Source organism: Salarias fasciatus, chromosome 17, assembly GCF_902148845.1.
Source record: "Salarias fasciatus chromosome 17, fSalaFa1.1, whole genome shotgun sequence".
Lineage (NCBI taxonomy): Eukaryota > Metazoa > Chordata > Actinopteri > Blenniiformes > Blenniidae > Salarias > Salarias fasciatus.
In genome coordinates this window covers 6,508,805-6,533,902 of record NC_043761.1, presented here as the reverse complement: position 1 = coordinate 6,533,902, position 25,098 = coordinate 6,508,805, and the positions used below count along the sequence as shown (strand labels likewise).

Below are 25,098 nucleotides of genomic sequence, written 5' to 3'. Positions count from 1 at the left end.
GAGAAGATAAGGCCCTGTTTACGTGACATTTTCAAGTGAAAATGCAAAACTTTCTTTTACACGACGGTGATTCCTGGAGCCACTGAAAATGCAACTTTTTCAGAACGGCTCCCCAAAGTGGAACTTTTGGAAAACATTCTCGCTTTGTTTCTGTGGAAACGGGGAGGTAAAGGCATTTTTCTGGAAACACTGCTTCTGTGCATGCACATCATGGATTTTAGAGTTGAGAATCACCTGGAATAAGTATCCACGATTGGCCCAACCTACATCGTTTTCAACATTTCTGTCCATTTCCATATGGATGGAAATCATTTTCAGAACTTTGCTGTGTAAACATGAAACTTTCCTGAGACAAAAACGATGTGTTTTCACTTGAAGCATCGTCTATAAATTGGGCCTTAGTTCAGTTTGTATCAAAGGCAGCAGGTAAGCTTGTGTTGAGAATTTATTTAGTTTTTATTGCCTTCAAAAGTTTTATTGAGTGATAATAGTGATGGACCCCAACTAAAAACGATCAGAGGTGAGTAATCAAAGTAAAATTGAGAGATACTGTTTTTTTTCATGAAGTGCGATCAATACATCATATTTGTTTTTCAGACCACAAATATGAACTATGTTTCTATTTACCGAGTTTTTTATTAATTTCCTTTCAGTTTTGGTGAATGATTTTTTTTTTAAGAAAAGGAAAACAGATTTAATTGAAACTAATTTGTTAAGAATTGACATTTTGTTTACTGAATCAGTGGCTAATACTACAATTCAGCCCTGGTACAAGATATTCTCGGAATTTAATGTTGCTTTCAATGCACCATGTATGCCTCAGAATTAACAAACTGATTGTGTCACATTCACTTAATTTTCTCTGATATTTTATAAAATGTTTGCCTCGTCTATTTCTATACTGGGAAATTGTTCTGTTTCCTGTCATCTCTCTGTGGTGTGAAGCCCGTACAGCCTTTAATGAATGTAATCTGGCTGGAGTTTAAAATAATCACAGGTCAGTCCCTCACAGAGCGTTCAGCCTGTGTGTTTGTGCCGTTGCCACAGCAGTAACGGAGGTCTCTGCATGGCGCTGTTCACCGACCTTCGAGGTTGGACACCCTCCCCGCCATCCTCCATCCACCTCCTTGTTGTTTCACTTCTCCTGGAGCTGGTCGCGACATGCAGAACAGAAGCTGATGAAGGTGTGGATGTGTGACCTCCGACTGAAGTCCCTGAGGGAAATGTTCAAGACGTGCACATCCTCCTGTGCTCAAGACCAAATTTACCCAGAGATTAAAAACTCTCTGTCAGATGAACATCCTGAGCAACATTCCCGCAGGTTGTTTACGTGACACACACACAGATTCTTTTGCATTATTGAACTCTTTCTGGATGAAAACTGCATTGTCTCCCTTTTTGAATAAAATACCTGTATTGGTGCTGCCTGGACATATCATTAAGATTTACTCATGTCACCATGTTCTTCCTGTGTGTCCATGGGTTTTTTTCTGAGTTCAATTTGAAGAGTTGTGTCTCTAACCATGTATGTTTGTCCATCTCTGTATTTGTCGCACGATGGACTGATGACCTGTTCGAAGTCTATCCTGCCTTTGCTGAGCGGCTCATTTTCAGCACTTCGAAAGCGGTAAATTTTAACTCAAAAAGTCATCCTAAACTGATCTAAAGCGGTGGCTTGATCTTTCAATACCTGTCAACAGGTAAAGTTAAATTAAACTGTTGCATTACTTTTTGTTGCACATAGCTCAAATCCCAACTGAAAGGAGAAGCAAGTCAGAACTTGTGGGTAAGTAACATGGGGTAACTTCCACTTCCTGTGTCTGAAAAGGTAACAAGGTGACGTTTTCTCATCATCTCTCATGGAAGAGGGAAAACACACAAGACTTGTCATCATCAATGACAGAAACATTAAATTTAAACTGGTTTTGTGAGTGTGCATCACCGCTTTACTAGTCTTTGGTTCAACAGAGCAATTTGACTATGAAAACTTACTCACGTGTACTCGTAGATTCAGGAAGTGTAAGGTTAAACTCACCTGTTGCTTATGACCGCTGAGGTCTGCTTTGAGGGCCCTGGAGGCCCCTGACCCCATCCTGCAGACCTGTGAGTGGATATTATGTCAGAAGCCGCACCTCTCATTAGGTTTAGTGAAGATGACCAGTCTTAACTAGTCCTGCATCCGGTCCAACAGGATGTTGGTGATATGTAGGCGACATAAAGTCTTTGATGGACAACCTGTTGCATAGATTTATTTCGGGCTATGCATACAATATTACAAATGTAGATACATTTTCTGAAAGAACTGAGGCACTTTACTCATTCACAAGTTCTACACCACAATAAATGTGTCTTTTAAAAAATATTTTTGATGTAATTGTAGCTAATTTTCTTCTGCAATTTAGAGGTATGTATGTTAATATATTTTTTGCTTGAATATATATAGTTTTTGTATTTATTATAAAAGTTTGATAGTTGATATCAGCGGTATAGTATATGATCTGTTGTTGTTATGAAATAATAATAATAATAATAATAATAATAATAATAATAATAATAATAATAATAATAATAATGTTGTAGAAACATTGTGTTTTATTGTTTGGAACGGGGTCCCCTGAACGCACCACCTCCGGGGCGGGGAGTCTTATTGTGGAGGCCGGGCACAGCGCTCTGTCTGCGGGCAGTTTGACGGCGGTGTCACTCGGTGTCCGCGGTGCCGCTGCTGAGGCGAGAAACGGAGAAAGGACCTGAATATCAGCACCGGCGGGACTAGACGCCTCCTGGCTCTTACACACACTTCTGCCGGTAAGTGCTGTGAGCTTTGAGCCGTTAAAGTAACTTTTGCTCCGGTCGGGTTCGTTCGCTAACATCGCAGCTAACTGGGGGCTAAAGTTAACTGACTTCCCCGATGGGAGGAAGCTGGGCTGTCACAAACTTGAAAAGAGGGGAAACCCACACCATTGTCGATTTTTGAGGTGGTTTAAAACTTGTTTTAAAAGACTAAGACGTCAGTTTATGAAGTCAGTTTAGACTTCTCACGACACAATTTGTTGTTTAAGGGCTTTAAAAGTGGTGAGATTTAAGCTAGCTCCTATAGGTCGCCGTTTACTAACATGGGTTCAGATTAATGTGGGGTTTTCCGTTAATTTGATTAGTTTCAGCTCTCTATTTGTCTTCATCCGAGCAGCTGTCAGGGAGACGGTGTCTCAATGTCCGGTGGGTGGTGAAGGGCGGGGCAGATTTCACAAGTGAAGATAACCTCTGGGTGCATGTTCTGTCCTCCTGCATGGTGTCTCTCACAGTCCCCTTTCTCTGAGAGCCAACACATCCAGCAGCCTGGAGCCCCTCAGTGTGTGTCTCTCCCCTGGGACATGCCTCAGTGTGTGTCTCTCCCTTGGGACATGCCTCAGTGTGTGTCTCTCCCCTGGGACATGCCTCAGTGTGTGTCTCTCACCTGCCAGGTCCGGGTACAGTCCAGACACACTGGACAGAAAACCTAGAGTTCCTTCCCTATTTAGATTTGCTTAATCTTTCCATGTATCGTGATCTTTTTCTTCAATAAACCTGTCATTCAGTGTGAAAGCTGAACTGTGTGGAACTAAAACGCAAGTGATTTGATCAGAATCTAGCTGTATTTAAAAGTATTGTGCACCTACAGTTTTAATTTTTGCCCCTTTGACCCTAAGGTGGGTCTGTACAGTTTAATTTTGAAGGCTGCCATGAGTTACAGATACTGACAGCCAGCAGAAAGTGATGCTTAATGTGATAACAGCACTAAAGCAACAATTTGCAGATTTCTGAGGGAATAATCTTGAGTTTTTTTCCTTGTACATAAGTACGAACTAACAATGACTCTATTCTGTGTTCGCTTAATTTATTTATGAACATGACGTGTACAGAATAATGTTGTTGTTCATTCTTGTGAAGTATGTTGCTGCAGTAACGTCTGATTCAGAGGAGCATGACATTATGCCCTCATACTTAATAATCTTGTGGCCAGGTTTATTACATCCATGTTGCTCAGTGTAGCAGCTAATACTCTTTTAGGACTAATAAAATTGTCATAGTATGTAGGAGCTTGAAGGAGACATGAAAATATAGAGAAAAACAGATCAAATATGCTCATGACCGTCATGGAACACATAACAAAGATGAGAGATGATCAGCATGCTGAAATGTAATGAAGCCATCAATCTGAGGGTGGATTGACAGTGTAAATGTTCATCACTTCTCTTAAATCACTGAAGGGCAAAATTATGCTCTGGGCTGTCCTGAAACACCACTTTGAAATCACCTGATTGAGTGAAGACCAATACTCTTGAATGCACATACATACACTCTAAAAGCTTGAAAGACTGTAGTCAGGCCTGTTATAATGTAATCTTAGACAGTCGGGTCCTTGTGCTCACGAGCTGTTTAATCATCGGGGATCCGGCCGTACTGTGTCCATGACAAACAATCCACAGCCTTGATATTGCTGTGAATCACTGGAAGTTATCAGTCATCACAGTTGTGCTCCACGAGGCTTTTCATGGGCTGCTCACACTAAGCCATCAACCTGGGTGCTTTGTTTATTTCAGTTGTGTTGTCAGGGTGAAGCAGTAGTGAAAGTGCTGCTGCTTCCCCCTTTTTTCTTTTTTCTTTTTTTTTGTGGGCATGTGAACCAATTGCTTGTCACACACAACTAAACTTATACGAGGTATTCCTATTTAGACTGACGACACTGCTCTCCATTTAAAGCCATCTTTAGAGAGGGACACCAACCTGCAATGTGAGTCCTTTCAGGAAAAATGATTTGCATTGCATTTTCAGGAGTTTTTTCTGTGTTGTATACTTGCATATGATTTAAAAGTGAATTTTCAAACCCTTGGAGGCAGCGATTTGTAACCTGTCAAAATGATATCAATTGTTTTGCTGTAGTTTTTGCAAAACTAAGTGGAGGATTTAGAGCAGCCCACCAGTATGATACTAGAGTAACCAATTGAAACTACTTCAAGAGCTCCCTGCGTTTTAGTGCAAAAATTGATACTCTGAATATACTTTTCCTTTTTTAATAAAATACTGTATGTTTTTGCAAACTGAAATCCTTCATTGTTTGTATTCTCTTAAATCTACCTCGCGTAAAAGGTAAAGCTACTTCACAAGTGTAGCCTGAGCAGACTAATGAGGAACATTAGTAACTTTTATTGAAAGAAAAATCCTTCTAATGTCCCCTCTGTTGCCTTTCCACTTTAAAAAGTTATTCAGAGTGTAGGATTGAACTGTCAGGTGGCCAGTTTTGGCCCTTTTGTGGAATTAATTGGATCATAAATAGACCTATACGAACAGGATGCCATAAAAAGTGACTCATCTTAGTGGAAAAATAACTCCTAGTTCTCAAGTGCTTCAAAGGGCTCGTCATGACGGATGTGTTTGACCTTTTTCAGGAAATGCCCCCTGCTTGCGGACTCTACATCACATCGGTCTAAGAAAATCACACAGATCTGTACAACATGAGGACGAGCATTGTCAAGCTACTGTAAAGTGTGGAGATTTCAGCCTTGTTGGTCATGGTTTTGAGCTGCTAAATGAATCATGCGATCCACAATATACCAACAAAAGCTGCTTGAATAACATTTTTCAACATTGTTATTTTTGTTGTCAATGTGACGTGGTTTCTTTTTGTTTTTTCTTTATTTGGTTGAAAAAAAATCTTCGAGGCGACTCTTGTTTGTAGCCGTATCCTGAAAGGTCTGATGCTTGGAGAGCGTCACGTGTGGCTGTGCTCAGAGCTGAAGACCGGGGCTTCCACTGGAAAAGCAAAAAATTAAACAAGGCTGTTTGCCTGTCGATGACATAAGGATCTCCCCTTCCCTTTCATGTAATACTGAATTTCCCTCCATTATACTCCTCTCTGTGTTGCCGGCCTGCCCAGTGGAAAGTGCCTGAAAGTGTGGAACAAACCCCATTGTTTTCCGCGTCCATAAAGCAAAGCATGTTTTCTCAGTTAATGTTCCAAGCTACAGTGGACCTGCTGTTGATGGACCATCGATTTTATTGTCCGGTGTTTTGGAGTCTTTTAAGGGCAGCTGGAAACTCGACCAGCCATCTCTATAAGGACTGGATAGTTGTGGAGAGGCTCCACTGTCAAAAGGCCATTTTCCTGTGAGATCAGCAGTCCCGAGCAGCTGCCATCGGGGGCTCACATGAGGAACGAGGCCAGAGGTGACTGACGGTCAAAGAAAATCAAGGTCACGACCAGCTGTGATTGCTATGGATACATGTGGGCCTCAAGCTTTTGCACATGAGAGGGAAAGAAGCACAAGAATAGTTTGGAATTTTTTCCTCTGCGGCGCTGTAGGGATTTAACCTCGTCCTGCTGCGAAAGTGTAATATTGAAGGGATAGATGGGCTCAGCTGCACTCCCTGCCTGCAAGCTTTGCAGGCTTTGTATGCAACAAATGAAGGAAGTAGGGGGAAAACCCCATTAACAGATATGCAATTTTCCTGTGATTATGACATTGACAAAGTAGAGTGCTAACTCAGAACATTTTTTTTTTAGCTGTGGGGTTATGTAACGCTCGCCTTCATGCTGTTCGTACTTGTGATTGAGTCGAGTGTTTTACTTTCTAGTAAGAGTCAGCATGTTTGATAATCATGATTTATCTTGAAGTTATTCTAAAATAAGCCAGTGCTCAGGAGAATTTTGTAAATGTTAGCATTTAAGTTCACACTTTAAGCAACATATTAGCATTAAGCTTTTGTTGTTTTTTAGCATTTTGAATCTTTGAAATTGATCCAACATTTTTGAAGCATCTTCATCTGAGCTGAGTCTAACGGCTACAGTCAGAATACGGTTTCCCTGAGTACTGTTTGTGCTGCTTGCTCTAGTTTTGTATTTAAGAAGTGTACATTTACCACACCATCATTGAGATCTGTGAATACTCATTTCTCTCATTAGACGGCGCGCCGTAATTGGGCGTCTTTAAAACCCAAGTAATTTCGTTGTAACTTGTAACTTCGGTAACTTGTTGCGATGACAATAAAGGCTATTCTGATTCTGATTCTGATTCTGATTAGCCAGATGAGTGAATCTATATGATAAAGTGACAGCTTGAAATCACTTAATATTTAAATTATGCTACTCTTGGTACAAACCACCACGTGCTCTGGCATGCAAACTACAGTGTTTAATAGCAAGTGTGGTGATTATTAACTAAATGTTGTTGTCCAGTTCAGTAACATTTCAGAAACCATAACACAGTACTGTTTCCAACAGAGCTGTTGTACATGACAAAGAAGTAGAAGTGATTTTTTTATTTTGTTTTTTGAGCTGCTGTGGAGTGTGAGTCTGTTGTGAAGTGAGCTTTTTGGCCAGTGTTTTATGGAGAGGATGTGGGGTGGTATTAATGCCTTTATAGAATTCCTTTTTTCCAGAGTGTTTGGCTTCATGGTGACAGCAAACATTGCTTCTTTTAAAAGAAAGTTATTCCATCTGATGTCATTTGTTAGAGACTTTACCTTAAAATGGGAAAAAAAAGTGGTTGAAGTCTGGGTTCAGTGCCCTGAAGGGTAGAATTTACATTTTCTTCCTGTTATTGGAGTTTCTCCAGGTGTTCAGGACGTGATTGTTGCATGATCGGTGACTCTAAATCGCCTGGAGCTGTGAACGTGTGCATATGCTCATATTTCCCCTGGGCTTTCAGGGTGGCCGTGCATGTGCCTGTCAGCTGTGCATGTGCTCATCTATGTGCTGTGTGGATCCTGTTTGTTGTCTGGTGCTCTCATTCTCCATTCATGACACTGCTTCTGTGTGACAGCCCTCAGGGAAACAGAAACATGGCATGAATAGACCGTTCACTGGTTGTTTCTGGGAACATTTGTGCTCTTAAACACCCGGCTACACTTTGTGTTGCTATATTTCCATTTTTTTTCGCGTTTTCTTTTTCCACCAGCCTCGTTTTGCCATCCGGGTTGTCAGGGTTTAGACGTGACTCAGGTCACGTCATTGCCAGCATGCTACTGTATTCTTCCATGTACTTTTAATAACTCACATGATCGTCTTTTGCTATTGCTGTCTCATTATCTTCCATTTCAGCCTGACACTGGCTTCTGAATCATGCTTGGTTGATTTTGCTCCAACAGGAATTCAGGTCAGTCCCGCATGTGCTTCTGGTGCCAGCTTTATGTGTGTGAAACAAATTTGACGATGAGTGATGGTGTGGGAACGTGAACAAACCTTCCAAAACCCAATTTAGTCATGGAACCGTTGAGGTATTCATGTGTTCACTTCTGTCTTCACACTGTTGTCAGCAAGCAAATTCCAGCACGCTTAGTGCATGCTCTTATCAGACCTCACTGGATGTCATTGTTATTCTTGATTATGTAATCCTAAAGCTTGTAATCTAAGTCGCCCCATTCAGCCAAGTTTCTGTCACTTTGATGAAATCATGCCTGTGCTTTAGTTACCACTGTCTCACGTTTGTCACTTCAGATATCAGTGGCACGAACGCAGTGTTAGATAGTGATCCTGGCTGTCTGTGTGTCGTGCGTACGTTGTGTTTGTGTGCAGCAGCAGGCAGTGTTGAATTTTCCAGTCTTATCCTGCGGATTGTTAGCCGGAGTGGACTTCAGACCTGGCTCAGTCAACAGCATTGTTTACACTTGTGGGTCGAGCTAGGTTGAGTAGTTGAACTCATTTGCCTTTGTCTCTCCAGTGTGTCCTGCAATCCCAGGGGTGTGCCACTGATAATATTACGCTAGAAAGAGGAATTGCCAATAGATTGTGTTGTTTAAAGGTTTGTGCTCAGACAAGAATCTGGAGATATGTTACAAATACAATTACAACAGGGCCATCACATGGAAAACCCAACCTTCCCACATGAAAACACATAGGAGACGGCGAAGAGGAAGAACTCCCTTTTCTTTGAAGGAAATTGTCACACACCAGACTGAGAGGTCCGACTTGCTCCTGCATTGATGTTCAGAAAGAGACGGAGACACAGGACAACAAACACACTGACGTCAAACAGCAAGCTAATCCGCTCACTGCACACTCTGAGGGCAGGAGATCACGAACTTCAGCTGTCAGAGATCCTGGAGGAAGGTAAAGAGAGAGCACAGACGACACCGAATTTTAATGACATGAATGTATGGAGAAAAATAAAGGTCTCCCAGCAGTCTTAACCCAGAGCAGCCTGATCTGAAAATCAAATAATAAACTTAAATCAGTCAATGTTTTAGTGCACTAATCTCTGCTTAGAGCCATGAGCAACCTTACAAGTATAATGTAGGTAAAATTCTATATTTCGTGTCTAATGTGTCGCTTTGTCAAAGCATAAGCAGTTTGAAGGTTGATCAAGTTTAATCAGTTCTTCATGCAGAAGTTCTTGTTTGACTATTTCTGTTTTTGTCCATGTGAACCCTTCCCACTACAGGAACATGATCATTACTGAAGCTGTCTCTGGTTTCCAGCAGTGACTGCTGGTGTTGTGGTCGTGTTTCCTACTCTGGAGAGTCTAAAGTCTGCAGACATCTGCGGCTCGCTCCATGTGCTCCTCATGTATCCTCTTGTGTGGCAGCAGTGATTGTTGATGGACGATTATGGGCATCTGGCAGGAAAAAATCAGGAGGAACAAGAGGAAATGACATTGAAGGAATTTTATTTTGCAAACCAGATCAATAGGATGCAATCTTTCAATTACACACACCGCCGAGACAGTAAAACGCATTGAGTAGAGGTTCGTCATCAATACCAATACTTAGTGAACATTAATATTGATGCTGAAGAGGTTTGAGGAAACAATGATGTTATGTTTGCAGATAGAATAATGCTTAATATGACAGGAATACATATTCTAAACATGATGTACTGTTAGTGTTATTAACTTTAACTACATGACATGATTTGTTTTTGTCAAATATGAAATTTTGCATAAATTCAAGCAAAGTTTTGACTTCATTGCAATAGAGTTAGGTTTAAAATTTGTTTTAAGCTTTAATTCCTAAGCATTTTGGTGGATGCTTTGGATGTTAATATCATCTGCCATTATGTGTAATGGCAGTAATATTCAAATCGGTTCTCATACAATCATGATTGCTTCACATTCAGCCATTAAAAAATGATTATTTTATCATTTAATGGCTACAAACCTGTTTATTCAAGAGGAAGTAGAATAATATCTTGTGGCTTTCTCTGATGATGCTGACAAACCTCATCTGTGGTGTGTGTTCATTTTTGCTGTGTGTTTGTGTGTGTGTTTGACCGGCCTGACTGTACACTTCAAACACAGCTAAAGGGAGGATTGTTCATTTCCTTTTCTGGGGCCTGCTGCAACCACAATGGTAGTCTCTGTGCAAGTCCCGTCCTGGAGGGCACGGGCCACTGATCACAAACACGCACACGTACACGCACACGCACACGCACACACACACACACACACACACACACGGTGGTATCCCTGCATCCTCTCACTCTCTGCCTCGCCTGAAAGAGGCCCAGTGTGATCACACTAAAATGCATCTTGTGTTATTGAGTTACAGCTTTGATAGCTGTTATATCACTAAATTGGATACTTAAGGTTTCATAACCAAGAAAGACATACAGACAATTTCCCCTCCTGATGGAAACGTTCAAGAATTACGTCTAATCAGAGCACCCTGCAGTTGTTTACTCGTAGGGACACTGGTGTGGTGGCCTGGTAGAGATATTGTTGGATTGATAACTAGTTTAGATCAGGTTATAGCCGTGTCATTGTTTGCATGGTACTAAACAAGCATGGCTTTCGGCAACTTCTCAAAGTAGCAGCTAATTATGTCGGTGAAGTCAGATTTTCTTCTACTGTAAGTTTTTTCACTGTGCCAAGCAGGAAGAAGAAGGCACATTAGCAGCTCATTGAACTGGTGATTGATGAGCCGTCCGTCTGTTTTCAGTAATGTTCCGTAATGCGGTAATGAGCTTCAGGCATGTTTTTCAGTTTGTGTGTTCTTTTTATAGATCATTAAGGCTGCTCGAGCTGTTATATCAACTTTGATATAAATATTAAGACATAAATGTCTGAAAGCAACTGGAAATTGGATCAGTTTAATTGACCTGAGGTCAGTCTGTCCTGAACAAGTAGTGATGAATGACAGTTGTGGCTTTTTGCCCTTCCTTTTGTGTGATAATTGATCAAATTAATTCATTTTAAAGCTAAACTTATCTTTGTGAGCATCCATGCATAAAAAAAAGCATTTGTTATTTTTGAAATGCAGCAATGAATGAATATTTCTTTATCCTGTGAAACCCACTTTATTGAACTGAACTTTGACAATAAAACAACCTTTCAGGATAAAGAAACTCCTGCATGTTTACAGGTTCCTTGTAAACATGCAGGCATGACCTCAGTGTATCTTGCACTGGCTACTAGGCCTGTGAATCTATTAATGTTGAAGGGCATTAGTGGCCATCTTCATTGTGCTGTCTTCATTTATTGCTGTGCTTCTATTTTCCTCAGTAATAACAATAAGCATCTGTTCAGCTGTTCCCTTTAATAGAGGATTGCAAGAAAGAAAAACTAATTAGGATAGTGTTCTGTTAAGATCTATACAGAGGTCTTTGGATACTGATGCAGCGTGTAAGTCTTGTAAGTGAGATGATGAAGTACTATTCTAAGAGACACTCGGTCTGATGGCTGTAGAGAGACTTTCTAGACTGATCGGAAAGAGCGGCGAGAAGTGAGGGGATGAATAAAGATGGACTGTTTGAGTTTCAAATGATGGAGAGAGGATTAACAGAGGCCCGACTGTCGCTCCAGATCGAGGGAAGCGGAAGCTGCCCGCCGTGCACCACTTGACAGTTTCTTTCACTCTCAGGGCCAGAAAAGAGACTCTGTCTGCTGCCAGTAGCTGCTGTGGTGTCACTTTTGTTGGTCAGCGAGGGTTGTGAGGGGCTGTAAAAATGGGTGAAAAGTCCCACCTGCTGCCTGGACTGTCATTCTTATGGCTTCAGACTTTATGAAAAGATTAACTCAGTTCTGAGGTCTGCAGTACAGAGTAATTGCATGTGAAATTATGTTCGGATGTGGGTGAAAAGACATTCCTCTTCTCATAACCTGTAAAACCTGTCATGTTTTTTTTTTTTTTTTTTCCTGCATAGGACTGGTTAAATCAAGCGCCAACCTCCTCTCTTAAAACCTGAAGATAATGCGATAGTGCAAAAAAAGCTGTAATTCCAGGGAAATTTCAGCAGACGCGATGATGTTGGTTTCAAAAAGAGCCCAGGTCTCAAAGAAAACCCATTCAAAAATGCCAGTTTTCAGAGTGCGGATAAACATATAAAGCACCTGGTTTCAGAACATGTTCTGGTCTCTATCACTAGTTTCTACAACCATGTTGGCTTCAACAGACTCTGATTTTCACATAAATCATCTTTTTTTTTTTTTTTTTTATTCTGAGTTAAAGTTTTGCATAAATCGCTCTGTCACAGTGCCTCCTCTGTCCACGTGAAGGCTGGACCAATCACATTTACATCTGTTTTCAAATGGTCAATATGGAGATGTCCTGCTGAACTCACTGAAATCTTCACAATGGGATTTCGAAACACTATGGGTGACGTGACGAAAGCTCTATCCACTGTATTTACTTCCATGCTTACCAGGGCATGAAGGCACAGCAGGGTTTTGTCATTTGAAAAATATAACGTGTATTTGAATAATTTCCAGAATGATCAATAATTCAGTGTGTGTTTTTTTTTTTGTTTTTTTTTTTTAAGGCAGACACTGAGTTTAACCTCGAGCAGCAACGATGTCGGGCGCCTATGATGACTCCATGATTGATGTCTCCAGTGATAGCTTCTGGGAGGTGAGATGCTTAAACGATTTTTCACCGTCTGCCATGAAACACATGATCGTAAATCTCCAAGAGCAACACTTATGTTGATCAAGCTTCATTTTAATGTCTCTCTAAAAGGGCTTGTTCTTGAACAATAGCACAGTCCCTCCTGACCTCAACTGAACTTTTTGACTCCCGTCCTTTTTTGTGACATTAGGCAATCTGGTCTGTCCTCAGGTTGGAAACTACAAACGTACGGTGAAGCGGGTGGACGATGGCAATCGACTCTGTAACGACCTCATGAACTGCATTCACGAGCGCGCTCGCATCGAGAAGGCCTACGCACAGCAGCTCACAGAGTGGGGAAAGCGCTGGCGGCAACTTATAGACAAAGGTAGAACTGAGCACTTTGGATGATGGAGCTCATGATATTTATTTATTTATTTATTTGTAGTAGTAGTTTGTAGTTTTGCTGCTCTAACTGGTAAATAATCCTCCTGGTCTCAGGTCCGCAGTATGGCTCGCTGGAGCGAGCGTGGTCGGCTCTGTGCACGGAGGCAGAGAAGGTGAGTGAGCTCCACATGGAGGTGAAGGCAGCGCTGATGGGAGAGGACTACGAGAAACTGAAGAACTGGCAGAGAGACTCCTACCACAAACAGATGATCGGCGGCTTCAAAGAGACCAAAGAGGCTGAGGACGGCTTCCGCAAGGCTCAGAAACCGTGGGCCAAGAAACTCAAAGAGGTGGGAACTCTAGACTCCCCGTGTGGATGTTTGATAATCTAAATATAACCTGTCGTTCAGTGGTCCTGTCAACACGTTTTACTCATTAGTGTTTCGATGATGCCTGGACAGGGATCTAAGAAGGAGGAATGCACTGTGTGAATATTACAAATGGCATGCAGTAAAAGGAAAAAGCTTCAGGCTGAGTTGAAACGGAATGGAGGGGATCTGTAATCTGCAACATACATCCCTAAACCCAGCAGGACCGCATGAGAAGCGATGGTGAAAAGGCTAAACATTAATCTTTGGGAGCATAAGGTTTGTTTATAGGCCACAAAATGAAATGAACTGTAAAGCATGGTGGAGGTACCATCATGATGTGGAGCTGCTTTGCTGAAGCTGGAACTGAAGGCACTGATTATACGAAAGGATGTTTAGAGAAAAATGAGCCGAGTCACACATTCAGCAGCACAAAGCCGAACATAAACCTAAACAGTCCAGACCAGAATAAACTGATTTTTTTTTTTAGGTAGCTGTAATCTGCTTCTTCAGAAAGAGCTTCAGCCAATTTGACCAAATGACCCTGAATGCATCACAGGGGAAGAGGGTCAGGTAGCAGAGAAGCCTCGAGATGGACACAAAAGATGCTGCCAAATATGAGCCAATGTTAAAAATAACTATATAACTCATTAACATTTATCGATAAAGATATTTTTAATCCAGCATCCATATCTGATCTATATTCCTAAAGGTGTTGCTTGCAGTCTCTGTCATTTCTGTTCGAAATATGACGTCTTCTTAGCAGCAACAAACAAATCACCCTCACCTCACTGATTACAATCATGAGTATTAATTTTACCCCTCAGTTCCCATGAATGCATTTCACTGACTCGCCATTGTTTACATTTCCCTCCATGGCAACAAGCTTGCTGGGCAGGAGCAGCAGTAGCATGGCTGTAATCTGAGTGTTCGGATTTGGTTTAGAAGGGGTTTTTTTTTTGGCACGTACCCAAAAAAAAAAACCTCCATCTTCTCCATTGTTCTTTGTTTTATTCTGATTATCGTTCTTCAGGGTGTTCTAGACCAGCATAGGCTCATGAAAAAGAAAACAAACAAATAATTTATTTTTGCAGAAATATTGAAACTTCGTGTTTTGTCGCGTAAACGTGGAAGTTTTCAGAAACTAAAAGGAAAAAATGATGCTTTTTCACTTGAAATGTTGTCATATGAACAGAATGTCATTCTCACTTAGAGGGCCACGCCCTGATCTTGAATACATAGTATTACCCAGGCTTGAGCCCTCATATTCCAGCCACCTAGTCAGCCTGCCCACCTTTGATTGTCCCCAGAAGGGAAGGAAGCAGAGGTTGCAGGGAGTAGCATGGCTCTAAGTTCAGAATCAGGTCAGTGCATTTCCTACGGCCGCTTTCATTCCTGCAGCCTGTTGTCTCGGCATATCTGGCATTCCTCATCGTTCCCTGGATTGTGTACGAGGCTTCGCCTGTTCAGAGCTGCTGAAAATGTCGCAGCCTTCGTCCTCCTTCCCCTTCCTCGCCGCTTCCTGTGTGTGACGTCGCGACGGGGCGTGGCTTCCTGGCCCGTCATTGGACCGAGGTTTTCGTGGCCCCAGTGATTTATTGACCGGGCGGCCAGACGAGGAGGAGCGGTGGAGGGCGGAGAGGAAATGAGGCTAATGAAGTGGAGAGTTGACATGGGTGACAGGGACAGCGTGTCAATAACAGACACTGCTGGTGAACTGGTTACTGTATCTGACTCAGAGCCTGAAGCGCACGTTTCAGACGACACGGTCTCATCTCCCGAAAGTCTCCATTGTTCCTCTAGTGAAACTTCTCTGCCTGCGCAACACCTGGTGATGCTCACCACATTCTTCAAATAGCAACGCATCACTTCCTTATTTCTCACCCCGTAAATATCCAGAGGCATATATATGCAAAAACTTTTTCTGCCTACATGATCCAACATGACATCTCTCACATGTTTGAAGCAGGTGAGAAATCACTTGTTAATATATTTTCTCACTGTAGTCCGTCAGTTTCTTTCTTTTTTCTTTTTTTTTTAGTCCTTTAGTATTGAGACTGGTGTTATTCTAAGAAAATGTTAGCTTGCGTGACTGTACATGTCGCTACATGTTTTGTGTTGAGGTGACAGAAAGACTTGGAAAATCTGCATGTAGCCGTGCTTTTATCTACACTTCCATCTCATAGTTTGTAAACTGAAACTTTGTGAGCTTCTTTCCAGATGAACGTTTGTCTTTAAGCGTCAGTACGAACTGAAAGAAACTTTCTTAGATGAACTGAGAAATGTTTCAGAGTTTAATAGTGAAGTACAATACATATGTAATTTTAACTCTCTTATATTCATGTATAATGATGCATATTGTTAGTTTTTTCCTTTTGCATGGTATCCAAACACATTTTAGCCCATATTACACATAATCTAGTACTTTGTGAACATTGAGCATGAGAAAGGCCATTAGTAGGCACACTTGGAACATTGTGGCCAACTAAAATCAACAGCTATAAAAAAAGATTTGAGGAGGGTTTAAGCATGTGATGTTTGTGATGGGATAACACTGGAACAAGAGGATGGAGCTGATTCAGAGCAGCAGCATGTTCCTCATGCTCAGGGAGCTGAGATCACACCTTTTCTTTTTGTTCTGTGGTCTGAGGGCTGGAACACTTCTTTTTTATGTTCCTGTACCTCGGTCAAGTTTATATTTGCTTTGTGTCATATGAGGAATTAATCAGTCACTCACATGCAGTGTGTCAGCTGGAAATATGTTGTCCAAAAAAAGGAATTGACATTTAAATGTCAGGGGGATCGTTTCTGTGAGTAAACATCCAGAAGAATAATCATTCTTGCATAACTAAAAAGAAACTCTGTCAAGTGGAGTTTTAATATTTATTTACATTTGATTTTTTTAGTTATGATCACTTTTAAAATGCCTTATCCAGGATTCTGACAGTCAGTGTATGAATTTAAACTGTAATTTTCTGCGTCAAACAATAAAATATGAAAGTGCACCCTGAAAGGTTACCAGTCCATCACGGGAATGAATGAGCTCAACGCTCAGGCGTTACTGTGACTCAGAGTCAACAGGCTTTTCTCTGTATTGTGAGAGAAAGTTTCAGTCCCCAGTGAAATCCCACTTCGGCCCATTTAACACACTCCTTGCACGGAATCCGTGCCCAGATTCAAACCCATGAATTCAGTTCAAAGTTACTTCATATTCTGGTGTTTGCTCCTGCTCCACGGTGACTAAACCTTAAGACTGACTGTTTTCTGACATTTCCCAAACTCACAGGTGGAGACCATGAAGAAATCGTACCACTCTGCCTGCAAAGAAGAGAAGCTGGCAGCCAGCAGAGAGACCAACAGCAAGCTGGAGAGCAACAACAACCCCGAAGCCCAGAAGAAACTCCAGGAAAAGGTGGAGAAGTGTCAGCAGGAGGTGCAGAAGGTACGACGAACTGCGTGTCAGCCTTCAAACGCCTGTAAAAGAACAGCGTCAACATTGGCACTGTTGTTCTCTGCAGACTAAAGAGCGCTATGAGAAGTCTCTGGAGGAGCTGGACAAGTTGACCCCTCAGTACATGGAGAACATGGAGCAGGTGTTCGAGCAGTGGCAGCAGTTTGAGGACAAACGCATTCGCTTCTTCAACGAGCTGCTGCTGGAGGTGAAGCAGCACTTGGACCTCTCCACCAATCACAGGTCAGACTCCACATCTTACCCACAAGGCTCCATTTCACTCCAAATTTCAGCTGCAGGCCGACAAAAGCAGAAATGTGAAGACAGATTTTATGTCACATAAATGATAGACTACAATACGACAGAAATAAAAACTATGTGAAGGAAACTCTATCAAAGGCTCCTTACAGACGCGTACGAGAGGTTTGGCACGAAGATTGATGAATGTCCTTTTTCATCCCTGCAGATTCCAGACGATTTACCACACGCTGGAAGACACAATCTCTGCTACTGACGCCGACGAGGACCTGAAGTGGTTCCGGTCCAATCACGGCCCCGGCATGCCAATGAACTGGCCACAGTTTGAGGTAGTGTGACCGCAACGAATGGAAAAAGCATTAAAAGCATTTCAGGTGCGGAGGATCTGGAAGTCTTTAGCAGGCTGCTGTAGCTGTTGTTGACTTGCATCAATACACCTTATGTATTATTTAGCAGGGTCCTTACAGCTGAATCAAAGCTCTTATTCATCTGTAGGTGTATGAACATTGCCTCTGAAGATCAGTGTGAGTAGGCAGAGAAAATACAACGCAAAGGCAGGAGTTTACAGCCTCATGTCACTGAGGTAAAATGTTTGGAAGCAGAGTTGGTAGTGAACCCGTTTGCAGTGAGTTTATGTGCTCTTTCCGGTAGGAGGGGACATTAAGAAAAGCTGTGTGTGCTTGCATGGCTGCAGTTTAATGCCGTGAAGCTTTTCCACTGAGGTAGCTTCTTCCACTTTTTCAGACTACGCCCTGGTCAAGCAACCCTTTTTTTTTTTTTCCTTCTTTTTTCCAATCGATTCTTCCTCTTAAAAAAGCATCAAAGCTACAAAAGGAAGAAGACAGACGTTAATCACAGAGGAGAATAACCTGAACTGTGCTCGCTCGCCGTTCAGTCGTGATGCCAGTTTGAAGCAGTTTTTCTCTTGTCGATGGATCCACATGCTGCACAGCGTTGTCCACACTAACTCTGTTCTGCACCTGCTTCCCTTTCCCCGTGTCTGACAGATTCTGGACTGCTCCCATCCTCGCTCCTTTAAGAGAAGGTCCATTGTAGTGAGTTCTGCATGGGAGGGCTGTTCTGTCACTGCAGCCATGGGGGGGAAACCCTCCGTTCCCACTAACACATCTCTTCTTCCTCACTGCTTCTCTTTGTGTGTTTGTGTGTGGTTTGAGGTGGTTGTGTTTGTATTTACGTAGCCACGGGGGAAATTGAATTTGAGCTGATGTACATGTTGGTTCTTGTAGGCCCCACCTGGCTTTGCACCGAGCTTTCTCTTCATGCAGTAAAATCACCACGTCTCTTCTTTTCCTTGTTAAAGTCTGGACAAAATGTTGATATTGTGAGTGTCAACTGGCGGGAGGGCACAGCTAGTCAGGACGTGGGCTGTAACGGATACATTGACATTTATTTTGTTTTTTCGTGTTTGAAAGTGAGAATTTTAAAACCCGAACAAAAACCCTCCAAAAAAGATCAGAAACTGACTACTCCCTACGTTTATCTTTTCACATGATCAGCTTTCTTCTCTTTCACACACAGTACTGTGCCAAAGTTTCAAAATAAAATAGTTTTGTCTTTAATCAGCAACGTGCCGAATTGAGTGGGAAAAATGCAGTCTCATACTTTGCATTTAAAGAGAAATATCTGAATCCCCTTCAGACTCTTTAACTCCAGACTGTCTCGTACTTTTTCCTAGATTTCATAAGTGCCTCTGGTTCAGTCTGAGCTGTGAACTCTGACCCCGCTGCCCTCAGTCATTACTGCTGCACATGTGACTCCCGCAGGACGTCACGTGACTCCAACATGCCTCTTGTCATCAGTCTGGACTGTTCGACCTTCGCTCTGTATGAGTTTGAGGGGCTTTAAATCGGAGGGGCCTGACACTTTATAAAGCTCTGCTGTGCTCTTCTTTCTAAGTGAAGCACTTGAAGAGAGTTGTTTGAATAATTCTGATGTATCAAGCTGCGGCCTCGATGGATGCCGGTCGTCGCCTCAGTCCAGCAGAAATGCTTTGAAATAAGCTTCACCTGATTATTCTTGTGTGCTCCACTCTCCCTGGTTAGCCTATGTTTGAGGGGAATCTCTTGGTGCCGTGTTTCTTTCAACAGCTGGTGGGTTCTCTACAACAGGGGTTTTCAAAGTGAAGGAGGATGAGGACACCCCCCACCCACCCCCACCCTCACCCTCACCCTCACCCCCAAGAAATCACAAAACACTCTCATCAGAAATAATCAGAATGAGTACCATACTCATATGTTTGCCACCTGATGCTTTATCAGAGGTGTTGTATCGTCAGACAGTTGAGTTCAGCCCTTAATCTTCTCTGGGATTCCCCATCCACACTTTGAAAGCTGCTGCTCTACACGGTGGTGTGTCTCGTTTTATTCAGCTTTTGAAGTGTTTCGCTGATGCCGGACTCTGTTGAAGTGTGTGTATCCTTCTGTGTGCGACATCTCAGAGAAAGGGCTTCAGTTCAGGCTCCTCCGCCGTCTCCCTGCTTCCAGCCGACACCGGCTTTGATATTTGACCCCGGTGCGTTTCTTGTCTACCAGGACTGGTCCATAGACCTGAACCGAACACTGAGCCGACGAGAGAAGAAGAAACCGTCGGAGGGCGTCACGCTGACGGGGATCAGTCAGACCGGGTCAGACCAACCCGTCCAGCCTGCCAAGACCAGCAGGTAGACACCCGATCGCTCTCTGACCTCTCCGACTCCCTGTTTCTGCCTCTGCTTCTACACACACACACACCTCACATCTCTGATAAACCAGCAGCCAGCCTGCACACAGTATCCTCCTCTGAAGGAATGCCTGTTTAATGTTACGCAAGGGAGGCTCCGGGAAGACGTCAGCATGCGGCCGTTTCCACGGCAACCGTCAACATTTTGATGGGAAGAAGTCAACGAAGCCTGCTGGTACATAGCTGAACGAAATCCAGTGCTACACACACACACACAGAGAAGCCTTCGTAAGAAGTCATATAATGTTGGTGTTGTTGTTTGTTTGACATTATTGACAGGTGTAACTCATTTAGCTGCTCATCCCACAAATCCACGTAGATTATCAATGTATTGGGATTTTCAAATGAACTCAAAGGTTCAGAATTTATTTCCAATAAGCAAACAAATAAGCCACCAAACATCAATGTTGTTAATCTCCAAGTGTGTGTACATGTGCGAAGATGACTGCAGTTTACGATTTGTGATTATTTTTCGAGACATTTTATGTCTACTTGTCGCTTTGAAATGTCAACAGACCATAAAAAGAGGATTTAAGGATTTAACAGCTGAAGAGTTTAATGGAAATCACAACAAAAAGGGTAATTAAGATAAGAGCATCAAAAGCAGTGAATCACACGGTCATTAAGCACATCATAAAGTGTCTGCATTCGTAAAAACTCCATCCTCCGTTCGTAAACGTGACTTTATGGGCCGCTGTCTTATCTTTAACTCTTCAAGTTCACGCGGGGGTTTGTAGTGACGTGACGTCCTCCTGATTTAACAGTGTGTGTGTCTACGGAAAATGAGGAGTGGTGCAGGGTGTCGAGGAGTCGACGGAGGGAATGCCAAGCATTTGACCTCTGAACTGGAGAAAGCAGATGATCCACAGCCTTGCGTATGGCGTGTTGTGTTCCTGTAATTTCTAACCGCTCTGTGCACAGAGCCGGTGAAGGAAACACTTTAAGTACAACTTTACGCTACAAACAATAAGAAATTTAAGAAGCAATTACTGTAACTTTGGTGCAAGGAGCATATAAAACAGCAACTGAAGTGAAAAACAATCAATCAGTGGCATACACAGGACAAATAACTTCAGGGTTGTGCCAAATAAAATAGGGAGAAATAGATAGCATAAAGCAAAGCCGTACGCTGGAGCATTTCTAGGCTACAGGCTTTGCAGTGCTCCTCTTTAGTTGGGTCTGAAAATAAACAAAAAAGAAACTGAAGAAAAAAAACTCAGGCACGACACAATCTACTGAGCAAACTTCGGCCATGAAATGGGACTCGCCAAATGACTGCATGACTTATTCCTCTTTAAAGACTGTTTCAATTTGAGTTTGGAATGATCTAAACCAGAATCCTTTTAAAGTTGAAAACACATTGTTAGCATGCTCTCAGTTTTGATGTCAAACACAGTAAAATGATATTGTTTTTTAGCAACAACACTAATATGATGTGATGCTTAACATAAATAAACCATTCAATATCAGTATTTAAAACATTCATGATTGAATATTTAAGCATCAGAATCGTCATAAGTCAGCAAGGTACGTCTGCTGTGTCTCTGAACTAATTAAGAAAGGAAGTATGGAGTAAAGCACCCTACACTTGTTTTTTTCCTTTCATTTAAAGTCTGAACTTGCCTTTAAAGTGCGCCGCTGTAGTAAAACAGCTCTTTAAACACTTGGCTTAATCCGCCCCAGTTTTACGTGTGTTTGTTGACTGTAACCATCCAAAGTTACATTTGCGGGCGCCTCCCAGCGGAGCCGTGTTTGGCGTAATAACGCCCGGGGCTTAACTCTGAGAGCGTGGCGTGACTACCCAAACAAAGGCGTCGGCGTCCCTCTGCGTCTCCGTGCAGAGGGCCGCCGCTCTTCACGGCCCGCCACTTCTGTAAACAGGGAGTCGAAAGCCGCCGTTTCCTCCGATACAGGTACACACCGAAAGTCACAATGGGCGGAAGTAAACTGCCCTCATGTGACTGTTTCAGGAGGATTTTTACATCTAAACAAACCTGAATTGACAATTACATGTTGCTCCGGCAAAGTCTTCTTGATGCTTGTGTAGCTTTTGGATTAATTACGAGTTACACACCCAAACGACATTGTCTATTCTCTCTGTCTCTCATACTCATGAATACAATAATTACTGTGTTTTACTTCCCTTAAACCTTCGTAAATGTGTGTATATGTATTTTTTTTTTTTTTAGCAGTGTCCTTTATTTTCAGCTTCTTATTTCCATCTATCAGCTGTTCGCCGTCAGCGGTGGCAGCTCTCAACAGCTCATTTCGATAAGTTTATCTCTGATAGCCGCTTTACAGCTCCGTACCTCCAGCGCTGAAACAGGAACTCTTTATTTCTGTGTCTTGTTTTCCTGTGATTCCTCTTGTCTTTGTCCGGCACACACAGCAGTCGGTAGAAAACTAAACCGAATGGTCCGGTGGTTCTCGAGCTGTTGACAGTGTGTGTGTCACTCCATTTAATAACAGGAGGATTGTTCTCATTACCACAGAGTTGACATTGTTTTTACTTACGTGCAATCATTTTGATATTAGATATTTTCAAATGTGTTCATATGATTTTCTGCATGAACCATAAGAGGGATCTCACTTTTTTTTTTTTTTTGCTTCTCTGCCTTTTTTAACACCGATAAGATATTATTTTTGCAGTTTTAAAAGTGGCTGTTGAATGTGACGACTGACAGAGGGAAGTGAAATCCACCTGGCTGAAAGTGAATCTGATAAGAGAGGAGGAGGAGGAGGAGGAGGAAGGGCACAACTCCAGGACTACAAACCTTTTCTACTTACATGAAGAAACAAGTTTATTCACTGCTTGAACTTCAGTTCTTTATACTTATAATAACTGAATTTAAAATAGTTTTTCTTCACATGAGTACATTTACTGCCGATACTGGGCAGGAATCAACTGTAAGTACATACAGTAGATACATGAGTGAGTCTGTTTCTTCAAAGGTTTATCTTTTCTCTCCCTGCATCTTTTTGCATTCCTCACTTCAATGATCGACTGGTTTGAAAGACTGAAACCCTCAAAGGTCGTCCAGAGATCAGCTTTCCAAGCTGCTGCAGCTCTGAAAGATTTGTCCAATTTCATCTTCGTCCCTTTTACTGCTCTTTGTCCGCCGGTTGCGTTTCTTACAAGTGTGTGTGTGTGATTATGTATGTGTGTTTCCACGACCCGTCTCTCACTCTGTCGCATGTCGTCAGCCTGTCCGTGCCCGCTAAAACTGCGCCGGCGGGCTCGAACCCGTTTGAAGAAGACGATGATGAGGAGGAGGAGGAGGAGGAGGAGGTGGAGGATGAGGAGGAGCCGCCGGTCGTGGAGCAGCAGCAGCAGACCACAGTCAACCACATCAGTGCCAATAAAGAGGAAATAAAAACGTTGGTGAAACCGGGGAGCAGGAGCCTCTCTCTGTCGCTGCTGCCCGGATCGCCCGCCCGCCCGCCCTCCGTCGTTCTCTCTTCATTTCTCTCGGTTCCTTGCGGCCTTCTTTCCGCGGCCCTCTTCCCTCCCTCAGGTGGCCGGTTGTTGTGTTGCTCTGCATGGTCACTGAATGGCGCCGCACAGACGCAGTGTGTCCGTCTCCTTCGTGTCCTACAGATTGCCATGGAGTCCTCTGCTGTGGGGAAACCCCAGCCCGTTCGTGTCTTACAGTCAGATCCCAACGCACGTCTGAAATAGTTTTGTTCTTCCAATTGGCCGAGAAGGAAAATGATGCATACAATCAGTTGCAAACGCAACAGACATTGAAAGCAGCAGCGGCGCTGCGTCTTTACTGGTGCAGTAAAAGCTCGTAAACTAATTGAGATGTGTGTCTGACTGTAAATGTGCATTTATTGTTTCTCGGCTTTCGGTGTCTGTGTGTGTAGGTGGCTCCCTCTGCTGGTCGGCCCAGTTAAAACTCCAATCATACATCTGAAGACGATGATTTGTGCTGCTTGGTCTTGTGTTGCTTCTTTATTCCTCCAGCCTGTTTGATATGTCATGTTTTTTTTGTTTTTTTTTCCATTCCTCCCTCAGCTCTGTGTGCTTTTTCACTACAAACTCTTGATTTCTTTTTCCCACCAGTTGGTCGTGGCTGAACCAAATGCTTGGCTGGTAGCATTAATGCCATGAGACAGCATGTGTTCCACTCTTTTTAAGAATGACTCCAGGATGAATCACACAGCTGCTCCTGGAGCCTCAGATGCTTACATTTTGGCTTTCTGTGTATTTTCCTCAGTGCTGTCTTCTGTTTTCTGATTATTTTTTATTTTGCTCTCAATTTTCTGACTTCAAACTTCTGTACATCTGTTTGCCGGGATTTCCTCTGCAACCGTGTGAAAACACCAGATTTTTCACTGAGGCGCTTGTGTGTCTGTGTCCAGCGCCAGCAGTACGGAGAAGACTCCCGACTGGTCGGACGAGGAAACGGGCGGGAACCCTTTCTCTGCCAATGGAGACGGGAACCCGTTCGAGGATGAGCCGGCCTCTCCGGCGGTCTCGGTGCCCGTCCGAGCGCTCTATGACTACGAGGGGCAGGAGCAGGACGAGCTGAGCTTCAAAGCAGGTACGGTACAGGAAAATTCTCAATAAGAATATTATTCTATTACAAGGTGATTCGATAGCAATGTAGCCAAGCATTTAGTAATTTCCAGTTCTAAAATCAAAGCTCTCTCACCACTTTCTGGAATAAAAACATTCCCTCTTCCTTCTCCAGGTGATGAATTTACCAAAATCGGTGAGGAAGATGATCAGGGTTGGTGCAAAGGTCGGCTCAAGGACGGACAAACGGGCCTCTACCCTGCCAACTATGTGGAAGACATCCAGTAATGATCGTCACCGATGATATAAATGTGAAGAAAAGAAGAAGAAAGTGTTTATTTTTGAGACGCCACATTGCAGAAGCCTTACTTTCCCTCCCTTCAAACCCTCCTTGGTAAAGCAGGATGCACACGGACTGCATGGATAGATCCACCACAGGTTTCCAGATGATCCCTGGAAGGTGTAAAATACGTCACTTAGGGTCTCATTTATACTGTTACACGAGGAATAGCTCTTCAGATATATATATAGACTGAATGAAACGTGTGAATTCATGTATTGTTTAACAAACACTGGGA

The 25,098-nt window shown here is 42.7% G+C and overlaps 1 protein-coding gene across 5 annotated transcripts; it reads left to right on the top strand.

Annotated features, from left to right (window-relative positions):
- Positions 1 to 2,665: 2,665 nt before the first annotated feature.
- pacsin2 (protein kinase C and casein kinase substrate in neurons 2) lies at positions 2,666 to 24,945 on the top strand. 5 transcript variants are annotated; one of them, XM_030113414.1, is made up of 12 exons: positions 2,666 to 2,805; positions 12,735 to 12,819; positions 13,027 to 13,183; positions 13,297 to 13,532; positions 16,837 to 16,992; positions 17,069 to 17,244; positions 17,468 to 17,588; positions 18,267 to 18,314; positions 19,812 to 19,939; positions 23,203 to 23,376; positions 24,364 to 24,545; positions 24,696 to 24,945. In XM_030113414.1, exons 2-12 carry the CDS (start codon positions 12,763 to 12,765, stop codon positions 24,806 to 24,808), a joined length of 1,548 nt encoding a protein of 515 aa, XP_029969274.1. In that variant the 5' UTR covers positions 2,666 to 2,805; positions 12,735 to 12,762; the 3' UTR covers positions 24,809 to 24,945. The 5 variants fall into 5 exon arrangements, with proteins under 5 accessions (XP_029969274.1, XP_029969273.1, XP_029969275.1 ...); XM_030113413.1 differs by having other exon boundaries at positions 12,731 to 12,819; XM_030113415.1 differs by lacking the exon at positions 18,267 to 18,314 and having other exon boundaries at positions 12,731 to 12,819.
- The last annotated feature ends 153 nt before the right edge of the window (positions 24,946 to 25,098 follow it).

Excerpts from the sequence above, each read along its gene's own strand:
- pacsin2 (XM_030113414.1), top strand. The coding sequence starts at position 12,763 with ATGTCGGGCGCCTATGATGACTCCATGATTGATGTCTCCAGTGATAGC. Across the intron at positions 13,184-13,296 it reads GCGGCAACTTATAGACAAAG|GTCCGCAGTATGGCTCGCTG; the intron begins GTAGAACTGAGC and ends TCCTGGTCTCAG. Across the intron at positions 19,940-23,202 it reads CAGCCTGCCAAGACCAGCAG|CCTGTCCGTGCCCGCTAAAA; the intron begins GTAGACACCCGA and ends GCATGTCGTCAG.